The sequence below is a fragment of the Enhydra lutris genome, unplaced genomic scaffold (genome assembly GCF_002288905.1).
Source record: "Enhydra lutris kenyoni isolate GAN:26980312 unplaced genomic scaffold, ASM228890v2 scaffoldscaffold43, whole genome shotgun sequence".
Lineage (NCBI taxonomy): Eukaryota > Metazoa > Chordata > Mammalia > Carnivora > Mustelidae > Enhydra > Enhydra lutris.
In genome coordinates, this window is record NW_019154127.1 from 6,961,247 (window position 1) to 6,975,268 (window position 14,022).

At 50.0% G+C, this 14,022-nt stretch overlaps 1 protein-coding gene across 1 annotated transcript in view; it reads left to right on the forward strand.

Annotated features, from left to right (window-relative positions):
* LOC111155703 (dopey family member 2) overlaps nucleotides 1-14,022 on the forward strand; it is a 106,255-nt gene that overhangs the window by 30,375 nt on the left and 61,858 nt on the right. The window contains exons 3-5 of the mRNA XM_022516017.1: nucleotides 4,985-5,166; nucleotides 5,520-5,690; nucleotides 11,164-11,353. Of these exons, the coding sequence (XP_022371725.1) occupies nucleotides 4,985-5,166; nucleotides 5,520-5,690; nucleotides 11,164-11,353 (543 nt within the window). The remainder of the gene's footprint in view (nucleotides 1-4,984; nucleotides 5,167-5,519; nucleotides 5,691-11,163; nucleotides 11,354-14,022) is intronic.

A 14,022-nucleotide genomic window follows, 5' to 3' on the forward strand; every position in this document is an offset into this window, starting at 1 on the left:
GATGGAAAAACATTCCCTGCTCACAGAAGGTGTTTTTAAATAGGACTCACAGCCTCATTTCCTGCATCAAGTCTGTCGCTCTGAGGGAGGAGGAGCTCTGTTCGGGGGAATCCTTTGTTTCCAGACTGCTCCAGATCCCTGCATGCAAAGCAGGGTTTTTTTAAGATTTTATTTGAGAGAGTGAGACAGACAGAGATTGCGACAGAGATCATGAGCAAGTGGGGAAGAGAGGGAGAAGCAGGCTCCCCATGGAGCAAGGAGCCCAACTTGGGGGCTCAGTCCCGGGACTCCACGATCATGACCTGAGCCCAAGGCAGACACTTAAGTGACTGAGCCACCCAGTGCCCCAGGCAAAGCATTTTCAACTAGTGATTCTAATCTTCAGTTTTAAGTCTTGCAAAATGTTGGGGCACCTGGGTGGCTCAGTCGGTTAAGTGTCTGCCTTCAGCTCTGGTCATGATCCCAGGGTCCTGGGACAGAGCCTTGGGCTCCTCGGTCAGCAGGGAGCCTGCTTCTCCCTCTCCCTCCGCCTGCCACTCCCCCTGCTTATACTCTCTCTCTCCCTATCTTCTCTGTCAAATAAATAAATAAAATCTTTAAGAAAAAAAAGACTTGGAAAATATTGTTTAGAAGTTTTCCTTAAATATCATTTAGGATATATCTTATTTTCCCTTTTAATGCTAAATATTAATTACTATTTATTTTTTCCTTCTTCTTAAAAGGAAATTTCATGTTCCCCAACTCCATCTCATGGGTGCCGATTTCCTCCTCGGCTACAGGGTCTCTTGGGATTTTCATCATATTTTGGGTCTGTAGGCATCTTAACTCCACAAACATAGAGCAGTCTGAACTTTGCTTTTCTGATTCAATGTATTTCTCACCCTTCTTCCTCAACACACCCAACTAGTGTCCTTGTTTGCTTTTGGGCCAATAAAGACATTATCTGTGAATGACTGGGTTTCAGTGGATTGTTTTATTTTTTTATTTTTATTTTTATTTTTTTTTAATTTGACACAGAGAGAGAGAGATCACAAGCAGGCAGAGAGGCAGGCAGAGAGAGAGGAGGAAGCAGGCTCCCTGCTGAGCAGAGAGCCCGATGCGGGGCTTGATCCCAGGACCCCGGGATCACGACCTGAGCCGAAGGCAGAGGCTTAACCCACGGAGCCACCCAGGCGCCCCTCAGTGCATTGTTTTAAAATGCATCTTCTCTCCGTCTCCGGGAGCCTGTCCTTCATTTTCAGTTTGTCTTGATAAGAGGTTGTGTTTGCCGGCCGCTTCCTGGTGCCACTTGCTGTACTGTGTGTGTGGGGTGTCTCATTCGATGCTTGCAACTTCGTGAGGTGCCATCATCTCCATTTTTATAGATGAAACGATAGCTGGAAAGTTTAAAGAACTTGCCGAACAAGCAAATGGTAGAACTGGAATGCCCGGCTCTGACCCCCGAGCTCACATATTAAACCAGTGTTGTAATATCTCAGTCTCATTTGTTTGCCTAGCCTCAGTGTGGAAGCACCTGTTAAGTCTGGCTCTGTGGGAAGTGGGTTAGCACAACCACCATGACCTGGGCATGATTTTAGCCCCGTGATTAGTGGTGAAAATGATGCAGAAGGGCTGACTCTCCCACTGCCCCAAGGACCAGGCTCCCAAAGTCTGTCTGGCCACATCCTGACTCAGCGTGAGGAACGTAACTCGGCTCATGATCTCTCGGTGGCTCTGCTCTGCTCCTGAACTTGTGTGCTTTGATCTAGCTTGACAGTCTGATGGGTGAAGAGAATGGTATTTTCTTGTAGTTTTAATTGCATTTTTCTTACCAGGAACGACAAGCAGCTTCTCGTTCTTCTAAGTATAGTCTGTTTATATCCTTTGTTTTTGCTGAATTTTCAGATCCAACAGCTTCCTTTTTTCTTTCTGCCTTTCCCTCAACAGCACTGAGTCCCTTTCTCAGACGTGCTGTGTTTTCGTGGATTAACACAGACCGCAAACAGTGAATAACCAGTTCCACGTTCACTGGTCACAGCCTCAGTACTTGTTATGTTTCTTTTCCTATGTCTTTTCTCAAATTAAGTGACACATTCAAATGAGAAAGAAATAGCAAGCAGCCTCGTTCATTTGGAATGGATGGTTTTGGTTCATTGTAATTGCATTTATGTGGGAAGAGGTTTATTAGTTAGGATAGAGAGGGTTATGCCATGGTAACAAACAAGGCCTTATCTCAGTGAGTTTTATGTGGTTGAGTTCTGCCTCATTGGGTCAGCACGTGGTTTCTGCTCTGTAGGTTCTCAGGGAGCCAGGCTGGCGGGGGGGAGGGGGTACCTTCGGCTCAACCCACATGTCCATGATCTTAGAGTCAAGAAAAGGGAACCCGACAAGCTTTGAGTTGGCTTTTAACCAACTTTTATCGCTCTACTCATTCCGCTGGCCAGACTCGGTCATGTTGCCATACCCAGGATCAAAAGGGCAGAGAAATGGGATATGGACATGCACAGCCCAAGCAAGGCAAACGCTGGTGAGTCCCAGATGACCACTACGGTGAGTGTGCCCTGACTTTTCCACCTCAAACAGCAGGAGTCCTTGGAATACACTGAGCAGTACGAGAGTGGGTGTGACTTAATAAGCAAGTGCGTGGGGGCGCCTGGGTGGCTCAGTCAGGCATCTAACTTCAGCTCAGATCATCATCTCAGGGTCCTAGGATCGAGCCCAGGATCTGGCTCCATACACAGCTAGAGTCTGCTTCTCCCTCTCCCCTCCCCTGGCTCATTTTCTCTCTCTCTCTCTCAAATAAATAAAATCTTAGGGGAAAAAAAATGCAAGTGCTTGATTTTGACAAAAACAGTTACCGCAGGTGAAGACAGAGGCTGTCTCTCCTGCTCTTGAATCCCCGGAGAAAGCCCACAGCCGCATAGATAAGCCAGCTGAGGCACAGACATTGTTTCTTCAGGACTGGCTGGCAGTTGACACTCGTCAAAGCCCAGTGATGCTGATGCTGCTGTTCCACCTGCTTTTCTACGTGTTCAAAAATGTGCGTAGCAAAATGCAGTTTCCTGAACGTTTGGCACATTCCTGTCCCCTCCGCCAAAGCTGTCTCACTTTGTTCTTATCCCGTTACGGCGTGTGTTTCGGCTTACCTCAGGATTTGTTTTGACAGGAGCACATTTAAAAAAAAAATTATTTTGGGGGCACCTGGGTGGCTCAGTTGGTTAAGTGCCCGACTCTGGATTTTAGCCCAGGTCACAATCTCAGGGTTTGTGAGATCGAGCCCCATGTTGGTATCCGTGCTCAGCATGGAGTCTGCTTGAGATTCTCTCTCTCCCCCCTCTTGCTCTCAAACAAATAAATAAATAAAATCTGAAAAGAAATTATTTTGTTGGCTTTCCCTTTGTTTTAAAATATGAGACTTTTATACATAATATTTTAAGGTATTTCTTGATGACCTTTACTTACATGGGTTTTTTTCCCGAGATACGAGTTTATTGAATTTGAGAATTCAGTTAGACTACAGGCTTCTGATGAAAAATATATTATTTTCCTTCCTTTCCCTTTACTTCTTGCATAACCTCAGTGCATGTTTTAGGGACAGGATCATTTTCTTTGATTATGAAAAAAAAGCTATCATGGCCCTAAGACCATATGTCCCAGGGCCAGTGGTTGGTAGACACAGATAGAATGCAGTTGGCACATCTTCTGTTCTTCAAGAAGGCCTGCTTTGTTTTAGGCTCTGTGCAGAATGCTGAAAACCACAGAGGGGAAGGCAACAGACCCCGCCCTCAAGTTGCTCCCTGCCTAAGTCAGCCCTGGAGCTGATACTCATTAGGACAGTGTTGTAAATCGGTGACAGATGTGCACATGGAGCCCAGGGCAGGAGGAACTAAACTTGCAGGATGGCGCGCCCTGCCAGGGCGGGGACCATTCTGCTTCCAGGGAAGGGGACGCTCAGTCTCCTGTGGGGAGGATTAGCCAGGTCGACAGGCAGGAGGTTGGGCAGAGGGGCAGAGAGCACAGGCAGGACTCACACATGGATCTGTGTCGCTGCAGAGTTCGAAGCCGAAGTAGTAAGAGATGGGAGCGGGGGAGGCAAAGCAGGCAGGAGTCATGCTGTGGAGGCCTCTGAGTGGCTTTTTAAGAAGCGTGGACTTCACCCTGTAGGCTTTGAGCAAATATTTGCCGGTTGTTCCATAATGACAGACACTTTGTATTACAAGATTGAGTCATGAGGAGCCACCCCGCCACAGCACTCTGCCCGCGGTCGCTTGAGGCTGTGCAGAACGGTGGTGACCCGCTCACCCTCCGGACCGGGTTCCTCAGGTACCACAGGTACCCAGGCCGCTTCGGCGCAGACAAGGCCTGTGCCCGGCCGCAGAGGCCTGGCTCGGGAACCCTGTTGCTGCATCCCGGCAGAGTGTGGCATTTCTCCTGCGGGTGGGGTCCTTCCCACCCCGCAGGATCACCAGCGGCCGGAGATGCCTGGAGTCGTGACCGAGAGGGGTGCCCGCCTGTTTCTTCTGGGGGTGACCCCTCACTCAGAGCCCCCTGGCTGTGAAGCTGAGCTGGGGGAGCGATGGGGATACTTCAGACCTCTTTTTCTCCCCAGGCAGATTCCAAGGGCTTCCCCGGCACGCAGACAAGGGTCGTCTTAGGGATGGCGGGGGGTGTCACGTCCCCTGATATAGTCTGTGTTCTGCTTGGCCTCATGTGTGGACAGGAGCCCTCTCCGGTACCCAGGTTTCCATGTGTGACCGAGGAGTGGGTCCGATGGTGACAGAGTCTCCCTTGCTCTTGATCCTAGTGCCTGCCTCATCTCCAGTGTTGCTAGGGGCTTTGCTGATACCCGTGTCCCCAGAGCCTGGCTCACGGCCCTCCTGGTGTTCCCTGCGCAGGCCCTCTGTCTTCCTTTTGCGTCTGCTCGTGTCTTTCCAGCCTCTGCAGGTTTACTTTACGTGGTAAATGTTGCTGCCTTCTTCCTCATGTTCTCCCTCCTGTTTTCCAGGCCCTTCAGAGTAACCTGAGGTATTCCTTATTGCCAAGACGGCTCATTATCAGCAAGAGGTTAGCTCAGTGCTTGCATCCTGCCTTGCCCAGCGGTGTGCACCTAAAAGCCCTAGAAACCTATGAGATTATCTTCAAAATTGTGGGGACCAAATGGCTGGCCAAGGATTTGTTCCTCTACAGGTATAGTAGCTTCCCTACCATATTACGTTATTACCTGAATAACCATATTTCAGTTCATAAGATAAGAAAATGACAAACAAAATAGGGAGTGGTGAGCAACAACTCATGGTCAGGACGCCAGCAGGAGATAAGCCGCGGTCGCCTCTGGAGCGTATCCTCCCAGGCCTTTCTTTAAGTGTGTTCTGAACCTGCTGCCTCCTTACTGGACAGTCCGCTGTGACATCCTGTGACAAGCAAGCGTCTGCAGCCCCAGTGGCTGGCTGGCTGCTGTTGAAAGCTCCCTCTGGCTGGGTGATTGTTCCAAACTTCGATTCCGTGTCTCATTTACCCCTCCTCTCTCTTCTTTCCCAAAGCTGTGGGTTGTTTCCTCTTCTGGCGAACGCGGCCATGTCGGTGAGGCCCGTGCTGCTCGGCCTGTATGAGAAATACTTTCTCCCGCTGCAGAAGCTGCTCCTGCCCAGTCTGCAGGCCTTCATTGTGGGCCTGCTGCCCGGCCTGGAGGAGGGCTCTGAGATCTACGACAGGTGGGTCTCATCCGGCTCTGCGGCCTGCATGTGATGCTGCCGCTTTGGGAGAAGCAGGGAAGGAGGTACAGAGGGAAAGGCGCAGAAGTCGGCTTGATGCTTGACATTGCTGTGGGGTCCCCGACTGACCAAATACTGTGTCCTCCTGGGAATTGCCTCTGATCACAGGTGAGAGAAAGTGAGAAGGTTTCCCAGAGTCGCGTGGTCAGTGAGTGGCAGAGCTGGGATCCTAAGCCACGTGGGTCAGGTTCCGAAGTCTTCCTTGTTCCCATCACACTAGGCTGCTTCTCAGTCAAGGCAGAGCCATGCTTCACTGATGGCTGGGGCTTGCAGAGGCGATGCTGAGCAGAACAGCTTGACAAATTTCAGCAGTACTTTGCGGAAATTTGTAAAGCTCATACACATAAAAGTTCATGCAGGGGTAATTTTTGGTCATGCTTAAGAGCAGAAGAAAGCATAATTCCATTCAGACTACTGGGTATACACAGTATCCTGTTTCTCTGGGGAATTATCACGTAAGAGCTCCCTCCCATCATATTAACCATTCTGAGTGCTGTGATTCACCTTTGTTACTAGGACCTGCTTTAAGAACCCATGTGCAGCCTGACTGGGAGGTTCAGAAACCTCTGTGCTCGCAGAAGCTTCCGTCTGACGACACCACTCCAGAGGCCCAGCCGCACCGCCTTTGTCTGCCATGTCGGCTGTGACTGGGGGGTGTGGGGGGCTGGGGTGGAATGGAGGAATCAATCTGAGGTCTGTTTGCAGTTCTCCCCTAATTCAGAGAAGTCAGAGAGTTAGAGTGGTTTGAGGGATCGTGGCTAGTAACCACAGGTACGTTTAAGTCATGAGCACTTGTGGTAGAATTTGACAAAACCTAACCAAAAATTTGTACTTCGAACGTTTCAGGCTTTCACATAAAGCGTGTTGTGGCTTCCCGCTTCCCAGTGAAGAGCCCACCTTCGAAGTGGGTGGGGTTGGTAGGAGGCACTTCCTCAGGAGGCAGAGTCTGTCTCCCTGCTGTTATAAGCCTATGGCTGCCCGCAGGATTGGTAGGTGTGCAGAGGGAATGAAGGGAAGGTCATGTAGGAGTCAGCGAGAGGACCCTTACCAGGTCTGTCTCTTGACTTCTAGTCCCAGGCTCTTCCTAGAAGTTCTGGCCCATTCCTGGTTCCCAGACGGATCCGTGTATGTGTGTATATGAATGTTTTTTCCATCATCTGACAGATGAACACATCAGTTCCCAAAATGTATTGCAATTTCTTTTTAATTTGTAAGAATGAATCACGCCAGAAGAGTGTAAATAGTTGGTGTGTTTCTGTGCGTTCTCTTAGTTGATCAGTGAGGGTTCAATGGAACAGTTGCTAAAGTTGCTTCACTTGGATTTTTTTTTGGTGAGATTTCTTGACATTGAACCAAGAGCTGAGTAGAGCTGCATGAATCACCGAGTGAATGGAGCCATGAGAGAAAAGCAGGCCCCATGTCTGCAGCGCCCCAAAGCCGTTCGTTATCAGCTCTCTGAGGTGGATGCTGGTCGAGGGTTCTAGAATCTCTGAGTGGGTGTGTATGGGCAGAGTAACTGGGATGACTGCTCCAGAGTCTTTGGTCTCTGTATCCATGTTAGTTTGAGAGAAGTCAAAACTCTTTCTTCCCCTAAGTGCTCAGGAGCAAAGGCAGACACCCCCAGCAAACCGTGTGCAGGATAGGAAAGAGAGGGCAAAGGGAGGGACCTGATGTCCCCACTGGCAGCAAACGCAGAGGACTGAGTTAGGCCCAGTGACTCACAGGTTCCTGGAGTTGTTCCTGGCTTGTGTGTGTCCGTGAACCCTAAGAACGGAAACTCTGGCCAGTGTTAGGACTAATGCTTCACCCTGGCTTTCTAACCCTTGTGTGCCTGCAGACTACTCCTGGCCAGACTGTCATCTTTAAAGTGCCCATGAAGTAGCTTCACAGCTGTGTTTTGCTGCACTGATGAAGCAGGAGTAGTGGGGAGAAAGTACCATAAAGTACCAAATCCTCTCCTGAGGATTTGGGGGAGAGGTGACTATTCTCAGAGGTTTGTACACAAGCAAAAGTGTGAATCAGCGATTCTCAGCTGGCATAATTTGTCCCCCCCAGGGACATTTGGCATCTTTCTTTTGGCTGTTACCAGGGGGTAGGAAGGGTGCCGCTGGCATTTAGCACTAAGATTCCCTGCAGTGATGTGATTGTCCCTACGATGAAGGCTTATCTGGCTTCCAGGTCCATCGTGTCCGGGTTTAGAAAACCTGAATTAAATAGTAGCTGAAACATACATATGTATCTTTAAGATGATTTATTTTAGAGAGAGAGAGAGCACACACACGTTCAAGGGAGCAGGGGGAGGGGCAGAGGGAGAGAGAGAATCTCAAGCAGACACCCGCTGAGCACGGAGCCCAGCGTAGGCCTGGATCCCATGACCCTGAGATCATGACCTGAGGCGAAATCAAAAGTCAGATGTTTAACTGACTGAGCCACGCAGGCACCTAGAAACGTATTTATTGACTTTCTTTTGGTTGATTCCAGACAGCATGATGAGCTCTGCTGGTTCTGAATTTTTTTGCCCCTCTGGGCATGGACCTGACCTATGGTGGGACAGGATGCTGTTGTCAATGTTGAGCTCATTTGGATGCTCATGCCCAAAGCTCTGTTTTAGCTCTTTGTCCAGTGACAGTTTGGTTTTCCAGGACTGTCCATTAGGCAAGTGGCTACAGGGCCAAAATTGGGTTCATGGCAAGCAGTCCGTGTCACTTGCTGTCTGTTGACGAGAGGAGAGCTTGTTGGTGTCTGAGGAAGCTGGTGTTCGCAGGAGGCATGAGCACGCCGACCAGAGTGGGACAGGAGGGATGGAAACAGGAGGGGTTTGGAGGTTCCTGGTTGATTCTGAATAGGAAAGATTCGAGTCCTGGGCTCTGCTAATTTTGGAGTCTTGGAGCTTCACATCTGAGATGGTAAGAGTAATTCTTATTTAATAGATACTTGACTCATCTCAGTTATCTTGCTCTCCACTGTGCTCTCCATAGCCAAGTCTCGTCCTAATTGCCCTTTTGTGAACCACAACATCATTCGGGCTTTTAATATCTATTAATTTTTTTTTAGGATAAAATGAGACTTAAGCTGCATTTTTTTAATAAAACTAGCCGGTGCACTCTGAATATTGAAGAAGGGATAGCTGAGGTGGCATTTCCCAGGTTTCTTGTCTGTGGAACAGCTCGTGGCCAGTGTTCCATGGAACTGACTTTGGGAATACACTCTTCTGAGCAAAGGGAGACGTGATATTAGTGCGTACATTGTAGTGTTTGCAGTGGGTTTTATCTAAGCATCAGTCTTCCCTTGAGAGGGATCCTGGAGAGAGGGAAGCACTCCCGGGGGCCTTCTCAGTTAATCTCCTTCCGTAGGAATCTGCCTAGCCTGGGGACATCCTGTCTGCCCAGGGGACAGTGACCCACAGGCCCCACCGTCTACACCTCTGCTGTTTCCAGAGCTGGGCGCGATAAGCTGTATTTGTTTGCTCAGCCTCAGTAGGAGATCAGTCGGTATCTTTAGCCACTAAGCCCTTCTGTGCATGTTTCTTAAACATTTGGCTGTTAACTCATGCCTCTTCAGTTTTGTTTTTTTTCTGTAAAGATGATACTGTGCATCATTTGCGCGGTAAAATTCAAGTATTTTATGAGACAAAAAAGTTTAGACTAGCTTTAAAGAGAACAAAAGTCGCTGTTAATGTAGAAAGGTAGGGGCTCCTGGGTGGTTTAGTCGGTTAAGTGCCTGACTCTTGATTTCAACTCAGGTCATGATCTCAGGGTCGTGAGATCGAGCCCTGCATTGGGCTCCATGCTCAGTGGGGAGTCTGCTTGAGGTTCTCTCTCTCTCCCCCTCTGCCCCTCCGCCTTCACGTGTGTGCACACACGCTCTATCTCTGATAAATAAATCTTGGGATGCCTGGGTGGCTCCGTTGGTTAAGTGGCTGCCTTCAGCTCAGGTCATGATCCTAGGGTCCTAGGATCAAGTCCCCCATTGGGCTCCTTGCTTAGCAGGAAGCCTGCTTCTCCCTAGGCCTGCTGCTCCCCCTGATTGTGCTCTCTCTGGCAAAAATTTTAAATAAATAAAAATAAATCAATCTTTTAAAAAAAATGGTAGTAGATAATTTTTTTGTATGAAAAATCTTTGTATACCCTGGACCGATAATTGAAAAGTAAGCCCGAGATGATTTGAGTCATAATAAAAGGGAAAGGGTGGCATTCACTTCACAGTGTTTTTGCACATCAGCTGTGTGTCCGCCGATCATCTGGAGTAAGGACGCATCAGCAGACAGCGCAGACCCGGTGGTCATGGCAGGCGGTGGGGCCCGAGCACTGACTGTTTGCCTGTGTGGAGGTTTACACAAGACCCTCTGGTCCTGCTCAGAACGTCTTCCCCTCACTTCTGTATCTCACAGCCAACAGCTAACATGCACACAGTAAACTCTTCCTAGGGACCACTGCCAGGAAGCAGACACAGGATTTGGACGACAGAGGCCTTACTCCAGGAACCTGGGTAGCCCACTGCATCCCACTGGCCTGTTCCTTCTGTGATGTTTGTGTGTCTTCTTTGCAGATAGGAGATGTGAGGGATGGAATTCTTTTGGAATTGAGTTCGTCCACTCATTCAGTGAAAGCCCCTTGTGGGAGTTTGCCTCTGCTGTGTTACTGACAGGTGCTATCATTGGCCTGGCAAAGCCATTTTCCTTGTTGACAGGGAAGATGCCCTCGTCAGCTGCACACAGGCCACGGAGCGGGGGTGGGGTTCCAGGGAGGAGTGGCCTGGCCTTGGTCAGTATCTGTGGAAAAAACAAGCCTGGACCTGCTGATGACGCTGCTTCTCTTAAGGGATGGACATGAAGTTGCTGGTGGCATGTCAAGGGAGAGAGACCCAGATAGAGACCCAGATAGAGATAAGGGACAAAGAAACGTCAGGCATCAGCAGAACTTCCCAGAGCGGAAGTCAACATAGGGGCATGCTGTGGGCAGAGTGACAGGCTTTATGGAATTTGTGTCGGATGGGGGGCCCAGGCGAATTTTGTCCCCCGTGTTTGTGAAGTCACATGTCCCCGGCTGTGCTCAGGTGGGGGGAACTTTATTATCACCCAGGTCTCCAGTCAGTCGCACCAACCTCTTGGGGCATCCCCTCCTCCGAGCCCTGCAGATCCACAGCAAAGCCATGGAGAGGGATGGATCTCTCTGTGCCGCAGTGACACGACCGGCCAGATGCTTCCCATGGGCTGCGAAGCCGAACCTCTCGGGGCCACGTTTGTTTTAGCAAACTCCCATTTCAGTGACTGCCGGCAGGTGGACAGAACGGAAAGGCGAGAGATGGCAGCCGCTCAGGATGATGAGGAAACGGGGTTTCACAGCGGGGGGAAAACCGAGCGAGCAGTGGCTGCTTGGACCAAGCCCTTACAGTCTGTATCTCTTGTCCACAGAACGGACGCTCTGCTCCTGAGGCTGTCCCTGGTGGTCGGCAAAGAGGTGTTTTACGCTGCCCTTTGGGGAAGCGTCCTGGTGAGCCCGGCCATCCGCCTTCCTGCCTCTCTCTTCGTGGTGGGCCATATCAGCAGGGACTCGCCGGGCAAGGAGCAGAAATACATGCTGGGGACGGATTACCAGCTCACGGTGGGTGCTTTGCTCCTCACGGGGCCGGCTTCCTCATGCACAGGCTGTCAGCTGGGGCTGCAAAGGGGCATCAGTGGAGAGCAGCAGGGAAATAGAGGTGTTCCAGGCATCAGAGTATGTGCGCTCTGCTGCTGAGCAAGACAAGGAGGTGTCCGTTTGCAGGATAAACCCCGGACTGGGGTGTTTGTTTTTCACATATGCAGTAACAATTTACGTATACAGATTCATGTTTGCCCCTAAAGAGGGCCCTTCTGGAGTCCCCGCCAGTACGGTTAGCTGTAAGTGGTGCCCCAGGGGCCTTGCAGAGTCTGCTGCTTTAGCTAGAACCTTGCTTCCTCCGTGGCCTTTGTCACACAGCCCACTGTCTGCTCATCTCGTTCCCTGCTCCTCCGGTCACTGTCTCTCAGTCCTGCTCCAGCTGTCCTCTCCACTCCTCTCTCAAATCTAGATTGTCAGGGCCCTTCCGGTGTCCATCCTCAGGCCCTTTGGAGGGCTGCTTGCTTCCCTGGCAAGGCCATCCCTTCTCATGACCCTGCTGGATCTTTCTCTTCTCCCCAAACTTACGTCCTGTGTGTCTAATGGCCTGCAGTCTTTCGCCACCTAGTGGTAAACCCTAACAGCTGTGTCTCTCCATTTTCACTGCCTTTCTTTCTTCAGTTTCAGATGCTAGCTTGGACTTTGCCATAATTTTCCGACGGGCTCCTCTCCAACCCGTCCTCTGCCCATCCAGGCTTTTTTTTTTTTTTTCCTTTTTTTTAATCACTCTTCGCTCTTTGCTTTGCTAAAGCAAAGCTTCGCTCATATCTACACTGTGCTTGAAAAATATCTGGATTCGTCTTGCCTACAGATAAAGTCCAAACTTGAGAGTATTTTTTTTTCAAATTATTTCTATTAACATATAATGTATTGTTTGCCCCAGGGGTACAGGTCTGTGCATCATCAGGCTTATGCATTTGCATAGCACTCACCATAGCACATACCCTCCCCAATGTCTATAACCCAGCCACCCTCTATTTTAAGTCCACTCCCAACCTGCCCATGCCTTGCCCTCCCTTCAGGCCTTCTGCCCTCCTGAATGGATGCCCAGCCTGGCCTGTAGGTCTGTGACACCACCTTGCTCCTGCAATCACTCCGCGTCCATTCTCCACCATCTCCACACACATCTTCCCTGTCCTTCTAGCTCAGCCTTCTCACAGAGTTTTGTTGTTTCCCCCAGTTGAAAGATCTTTCCCTCCCCTCTTCAGAATTCTCATAGCTTTTTATTAGCATTTTTCTTACGGCTCTTCTGTATCCTGTCTCTTTATACTTAGAAAAGACACAAAATGTGTATTGAATTGGTTTGGAATCCATTTAACAGAATGTCTTTGGAGTTTCAGGTTAGCCAAAAGTTCCTTTTGGAACTGAAAGACATTCCTTTCTAGGATCATGGAAGTTGAGGTCTTAGAACCTCACCCTCTGGTCCAAGCCCCTCCAGGTCTCAGCTGGAACATGCGAGGCCCGCAGCTAACCGACTCTCCGGTGTTGCACTGTCCATTTCCAGCCTCCTTGGGGGCTTCTGGGTATCACCTAAAACTGGCCCGCATATGCGGCAGGCAGGGAGAGACCAAAGAGAGAGGCCAGCCGCTCCAGATCCATAGGCGGCCAGTTGAATAAGCAAGAGAACTAGAGAGGCTTGTCTTGGGTGGCCACAGGTCCAGTAGAGCTCCACGTCTGTTCTGAAGAAAAGATTCACAGCAGCCGTACTCTCAGTTTTGAAGGGGAAAAAAACATTTTACTGATACTATAAAAATCTAATTGAAACAGAAGAAAAGGGAAATCTGTGCACAGGTGAGGGCAGTAGTAACCAGTAAAGGAGAATAAAAGACAGAGTTCCATCAAACTGGGTCCTCACCGCAGCCGGCCTCGCTAGCTGGGGAAGGCCTGTGGAGACAGCCAGGCCGGAGTCCCGGTGGAGAGGCCTGGGTGGAGCGTCCTCCCCTCAGCTGGGACTTCCAACTGACCATCCCCATAGGGAAGGATTTATAGGGCAGATGACGGAGTCTGAAGTTAAACAATTATTCACCTCCATACAGTTTGGAGCTAGCTGCATTCCTATGTTACCATGTCTTTACGTCTTCAAGGAGCCTCGGCTGGGTGTTTTGGCCTCCCCTCCCGGATTCCATTCCGGGGGACCACCCCAGCCTGGAGCAGGAGGGGATGCAAAGCAAATTTCATGGCTCTTGGCGTCCAGACCAGAAGGGCCATTCTGACTGAGAGGCCAGTGGATGTCCACTAACCAGGATCCCCAGGTCACCTTTGCAGCATGAGTCTCAAACACATTTTTTAACCTACCTGTGTATGTGCAGGTCAGGGTGGCTAGTTATGCAGGACAAATCCCAGAAACCTCCATCCATACAATTCCGCACCCACCTGCCAAATCTTAAAAGTCTACATAGCAGCCTTAACCGGGCTCAGTAACGTATACCGCGCGGGTGTTCTCAACACCACGTTTCTGTCACAAGGCTATGTCCCTTGGGAACTTGAGCAGGCAAGGCAAGCAGAGTGTACATTCCAGGACCCGGGAGGAGATGAGGCGCCGCCAGCTCCACGGGTCAGCCAGGTCTCGTCTTGTCCATGACCTCCTCCAGCACAAGTTGCCCCCCAGGGTCTAGGGCTGGAACCCGCATTTC